This window comes from Prenolepis imparis, unplaced genomic scaffold (assembly GCF_030444845.1).
Source record: "Prenolepis imparis isolate NDT839.2.m4 unplaced genomic scaffold, iyPreImpa1.0 SCAF_21, whole genome shotgun sequence".
Lineage (NCBI taxonomy): Eukaryota > Metazoa > Arthropoda > Insecta > Hymenoptera > Formicidae > Prenolepis > Prenolepis imparis.
Window position 1 is genome coordinate 526,390 of NW_028141179.1, and position 6,808 is coordinate 533,197.

Consider the following 6,808-nt stretch of genomic DNA (forward strand, 5'->3'; position numbering starts at 1 on the left):
AAGCAGTGGTATCAACGCAGAGTACTAATGTGTAAAATCAGATTATAAGTTGAATAAAAATTATATCCAGTTTTTTGAGTACATTAATAAAATTGAGTTTTGAAAGTGTATATTAAAAAAAATTGTTGAATTAATTTTGTTTTACATGAATAAATATTCTAATTTGCATAAATAATAAAAAAAAAAGTGCGAGTGACGGGAATCGAACCCGACTCACAATCAGTAACGTGATAACCACGGACTTAAGTGTACGTACTACGAGTGGGGTTCAATTCCCGTCACTCGCACTTTTTTTTTATTATTTATGCAAATTAGAATATTTATTCATCTAAAACAAAATTAATTCAACAATTTTTTTTAATATACACTTTCAAAACTCAATTTTATTAATGTACTCAAAAAACTGGATATAATTTATTCAACTTATAATCTGATTTTATACATTATATTTAATACAAAATGAAACAAATAATAAAACGCTTTATTGAAAGTGCAAATTAAAAAATTGTTGAATTAAATTTGTTTTACATGAATAAATATTCTAATTTGGATAAATAATAAAAAAAAATGCGAGTGACGGGAATCGAATCCGACTCACAATCAGTAACGTGATAACCACGGACTTAAGTGTACGTACTACGAGTGGGGTTCAATTCCCGTCACTCGCACTTTTTTTTTATTATTTATGCAAATTAGAATATTTATTCATCTAAAACAAAATTAATTCAACAATTTTATATATAGATTATTTTATATATATATTATATACGCACCCATATATAATTACCATGCATATAAAATGAGATTAAAATATACTATATATAAATATTTATACAAATCTATATATATAAGTTCCGTCCGTCTGTCTGTCTGACCGCGAACTACTTCCACATTTATGGACCGATTTTCTCGAAATTGGTACCAAAGTGTTCCAAATTTTTCGGGGGTGGCTGCTGTGAGGTTTTTTTTTAATTTTACGTCCTTGCCCACGCACCCACCCATGCATACACACACGTGCATCCATACACACCCATACGCATACATACACATCTCATGCACACGTATACATACACATACACACGTATGCACACACATACAAGTATACATATACATATGCACGTATACCCATAGAGCGGAAAATGAGGAAAATTCTGTTTAGAATTAAATTCAAAAAGAAATAAGAAAAGAAAACAAAACCACGTAACATCCATCCGTGTAACATTAGAAACATTTTGGTACCTGTTTTTACGAAAATCGATCCACAAATGTAGTAGTTCGCGATCAAAGGGATATAATTATTATCGATTAGCGTGATAGATTATACATCCACAGGCTTTGTGCCCCGCGCGAAGCGCGGAGCGAAAAGCTAGTATATAATAAAATAAGAAAATATTGATAGAGATTTTTATAAGAAAAATATATAAAAATAATTGAAAAAAATCAGAAAATCAATTATTTAAACTTTTCTACATTTATTTTAGCAATTATCTCACAATTATGTGACTATAAACTTGAATTTTATATTTGCATGCATGGCTTTAATGTAATAATTGATTATCGAAAAACGGTTACCTTCTATATAAAGCATATAAACTTGTTAACACCATTTTTTATGCAATAATTCAATGCAATAAAATCCGATCTTTGATTAAATCTAAAATTATTTATAATAATTTACTATATGCTGTTTATATTTAATTAATTAAATAATAGTAACCAATAATATACTAATATATAACACATCTTCAGCAAAGATTAATATATCAATCTAAATTAAATTTTCAAAAAACATGTAAATTATATATTTATTTGTTATACGTACCTTTTGCGTTAGCTGTGCTACATTGTATGAAATTAAATCTGATTTGTTGAAAAGCTGTAGATATTAATTTATTATGTAGGATGTTGAAGGCGACAGCACAATACCCTCCAGTGGCCCATGCAAACTTGCAGCTCTCCATCAGAGGATTCCAGACTCTGCAACCACCGGAAGTAGCATCAGCAACAATCGTACGTATGTACGATAGATCGTCGTTAAATTTTAGGTTCTTATTCTTCCTGGTAAATATCCTACCTAACTAAGACGCGTTTCCCATGTACGGCTGTAGTCGCGAATAAGTGTCAATTTACTGATATTACATGAACAGTCAATATTATTCCCTTTATTGATTCAAATATACAATATACATAGTTTTATTGATTCCAATATACCTTTATTGATTCAAATATACAATATACAATATACATATATTAATGCTCTTATAAAGTTTTTGTGATGTGTACCATTGGATATGTACCCAACAATTTTATAAAATCTAAAATCGAATATGTGGTGTATAATCTACGTATAAATTCTTATAAATAGTCCAATCTTGATTATAGTCATAGTATGACTGATTTATAAGAATTAGCCAAATATTATTACTCTTGCTTAATAAAAACCAATAATGATATTTTTCTTTGTCGCACAAACACTTTATCAGATATAGTTGTGCAATTATTTATACATTTTTTTAAGTCATCATACCTTTCCCAATTTCCTGTTTTTCGATGGCAATAAGCGACGTAGTGTCCTGTTTCATTACTGCTAAACGCGTCGATGTCATTATTATTAAGCTTATCGACATATTCAATGGCTGAAATTAATTTATAATTGGAATTCAAAAAAGTGATATTTAATGGAATTTCGGAAAGAATGATTGTTTTAGGCCGAACAGGATAATTATTCATATATGCGTAGTTAGACCATTGTAACAATTCAATATCTATAAAGAGATGCGCGCCTGTTCTAAAAGTTGTACGGATATTTTCATTACCACATTGACTGCATTTTTGTATTATAGGTATGATTGCTTCAGTGATAGCTTCTTGTAAATTTATTATACCATATTTGAACAATAATGCGATATTAATTTCAAGTACTGTGACTTCTCTTTGATCCTTCCAATCGCAAACTAAACATTGTTGCAATATCTTATATGATATTGTATTTGGCAATAACTGTTTAACTAGTTGAGTGACATTAGTAACACAATTAATTATTCCGTTTCTTATCGGAAATAAAGCGCTCAATATTATAGCTCTTTCTTTATAAAGATCTTGTGTTGTACCAACAGCAGACATCAATTTTATAAAATTTAAAATCTTATTTGGAGTGCAATCTATATAATTTTTATAACGATCGGAGTCGCGATATGCTATTAATAATGATTGCATAATAGCATCAAATGCACAAGTATTAATTAACGTTACTTGTTGCCCGTTTATTATAAATATTTGTGATCTTAAAACATTTCCATTTTGCAATACTGGAATTTTTGAATTTTCCTCACATGAAGAAAAGTCTTCTTGACTATTATTATGGTTACTGAATGTTCTTAAATATTTATTAAAATAGACTTTTCTTTCATTTAAAAGACTTCTCTCGTTTACCTTTTTTTTTTTTACACATTCTTGTTCTATGGTGATGATATGTCTAATGACAATCATTTCATCATCATTTGCTTCATTGGTTTTATATAACTTGTTATTATAATATGAATCTTCTGACTCTTCATCTTCAGAAGCCGGTAACTTCTCTGGACATTTTTTTCGCGTTTTCGAAATTAGTTTATATTGCCATGATACATCTTTTTCTTCGCCATTACTTGATAGGAACAGACGTGATGGAATACGTGGTCGTAAAATACGCGGCGTAGAAAGCGGTGGAACACGCAATGGAACAGACGGTGAAACAGGCGGTGCAAAACGTGGTGAAGCATCTGGTGGAACACGTGATGAAATATCCGGTGGAACACGCGGCGGATCACGCGGTGGAACAGGCGGTGGAACACGCGGTGAAACACGTGGTGATACATCCGATGGAACACGCGGTGAAACACGGGGTAAAACATGCGGTGGAGCACGCGGTGAAATACGCGGCGGATCCCGTAACTTCTCTGGATATTTTTTTCGCGTTTTCGAAATTAGTTTTTTTCTTTTATATTGCCGTGATACATCTTTTTCTTCGCCATTACTTGATAGGAACAGACGTCGTGGAATACGTGGTCGTAAAATACGCGGCGTAGAAAGCGGTGGAACACGCGGTGAATTTTTTCTATTATTGTTTACTTGTTTCATATTATTGTCAGTAAAATGTATACTAATATATATCGGACTTCGTTTTTCGTTCTCGTTTGTAAATGTGATTACTTAGAAGAATCAGCACAAAATTATGTTTGTTATTTGTGATTTATCTAAATATATATATATGTATATATATATATATATCACAAAGTCTCCAAGGCTTTTTACACCATGGTGGACATCACGTAATCCAATTTGAATCGTTTATTAATTCATATCGCTTCTGTCTGTTAGATTTTGTCTGTTATATATTTTAATATTTAATTTTAAGTTATGTTGATTATTAATTATAATTGATTTCGTGAGTTATAAATCTATAGCATGCTTACCCTATTTTTTGGCATCTATGCAATTAGATAAACTGATTTTGATCGTCGGAATGCGTTTTGTCCTTCAATCCTTCAATAAATTAAAAAGCCAGTTTACATTTTTTTTCAATTGATAAGGCATTAGTCCATATATGTTGTCTTCAATTATATATCTCTTTTTTGGCATCTATGCAATTAGATAAATGCGACTGCTTTTGATCGTCGGAAAGCGTTTTGTCCTTCAATAAATTAAAAAGCCAGTTTACATTTTTTTCAATTGAAAAGGCATTATATGTTGTTTTCAATTATATGTCTCAAAAGGTTTAAGAGATTTTATTAACATACACACTACAATAAAATCTTCCTTAAAAAATATGAAACCTTCAATACTTGTAAAACATATGTAGAAAACTTTTACAACATACAAAACTTTCATAAAATCTTGCTCCTAGAAAGTCATATATAAAGGTTATTCAGAGCTGTTGTTATATGATTGTCAATTTGTTGATTAACAAATATATATTATATATATTTACAAGTATATATATATTGATTCTCGAATGTATCGAAGTCTTCTCGAAAGTCTCGAAGTGTATTGTTGCCTTTTTACCGCGATTACTGATTGGTTCTTTCGCTGATCATGTCGCGCGCATGCTTCGTAGTGTTTATCGTCAAGGATTATTTTGACAGTTTCGAATCAAAATTGGTTAAACTGTCATCGCGAAGGTTAACAGTTTTTTAATTTAAGATAGGCTTAAACTTAAAATGTTTCAATTCCACCATTTTTGGTCAACTTGGATCTCAGCCAATCGGCAATAGCTTACACGACCAATGTTGACGCACATATACATATCCAAATACATGTATTATATGTATATAGTTATGAAAATGGCTGCCGTGGCGCTGTACTGGGTAAAACATATTTATTTATAAAATTCGTGCCTCGTGCACATGAATTAAAAATTCCAACGAAAAAATTAATTTCATTAATGAAATTAATTTTTTCGTTGGAATTTTTAATTCATGTGCACGAGGCACGAATTTTATAAATAAATATGTTTTAATATATATTAATTTATATTTGTAGTATTTTAATATAAATTTCTAAAAAAAAATAGATGTTTCTGTACCAATAAAATATTCTAACATTATTTTTCTATGTATAAATACATGTTGTATATATGTATATATATATTATATACGCACCCATTTTTTAATTTGCACTTTCAATAAAGCGTTTTATTATTTGTTTCATTTTGTATTAAATATAATGTGTAAAATCAGATTATAAGTTGAATAAAAATTATATCCAGTTTTTTGAGTACATTAAAAAAATTGTTTTTTGAAAGTGTATATTAAAAAAAATTGTTGAATTAATTTTGTTTTAGATGAATAAATATTCTAATTTGCATAAATAATAAAAAAAAAGTGCGAGTGACGGGAATTGAACCCCACTCGTAGTACGTACACTTAAGTCCGTGGTTATCACGTTACTGATTGTGAGTCGGGTTCGATTCCCGTCACTCGCACTTTTTTTTTATTATTTATGCAAATTAGAATATTTATTCATGTAAAACAAAATTAATTCAACAATTTTTTTTAATATACACTTTCAAAACTCAATTTTATTAATGTACTCAAAAAACTGGATATAATTTTTATTCAACTTATAATCTGATTTTACACATTATATTTAATACAAAATGAAACAAATAATAAAACGCTTTATTGAAAGTGCAAATTAAAAAATTGTTGAATTAAATTTGTTTTACATGAATAAATATTCTAATTTGGATAAATAATAAAAAAAAATGCGAGTGACGGGAATCGAATCCGACTCACAATCAGTAACGTGATAACCACGGACTTAAGTGTACGTACTACGAGTGGGGTTCAATTCCCGTCACTCGCACTTTTTTTTTATTATTTATGCAAATTAGAATATTTATTCATCTAAAACAAAATTAATTCAACAATTTTATATATAGATTATTTTATATATATATTATATACGCACCCATATATAATTACCATGCATATAAAATGAGATTAAAATGAGATTAAAATATACTATATATAAATATTTATACAAATCTATATATATAAGTTATCCGTCCGTCTGTCTGTCTGACCGCGAACTACTTCCACATTTATGGACCGATTTTCTCGAAATTGGTACCAAAGTGTTCCAAATTTTTCGGGGGTGGCTGCTGTGAGGTTTTTTTTTAATTTTACGTCCTCGCCCACGCACCCACCCATGCATACACACACGTGCATCCATACACACCCATACGCATACATACACATCTCATGCACACGTATACATACACATACACACGTATGCACACACATACAAGTATACATATACATATGCA

At 29.7% G+C, this 6,808-nt stretch overlaps 1 protein-coding gene across 1 annotated transcript in view; it reads right to left on the reverse strand.

Moving 5' to 3' along the window:
- The window catches only part of LOC145946774 (tubulin gamma-2 chain-like), an 11,345-nt gene extending 7,673 nt beyond the window's left edge, over window positions 1-3,672 (reverse strand). Inside the window, exon 1 of the mRNA XM_083056528.1 lies at window positions 3,433-3,672. Coding sequence (XP_082912654.1) covers window positions 3,433-3,451 — 19 coding nt within the window. The 5' untranslated portion in view covers window positions 3,452-3,672. The remainder of the gene's footprint in view (window positions 1-3,432) is intronic.
- Window positions 3,673-6,808: the final 3,136 nt, after the last annotated feature.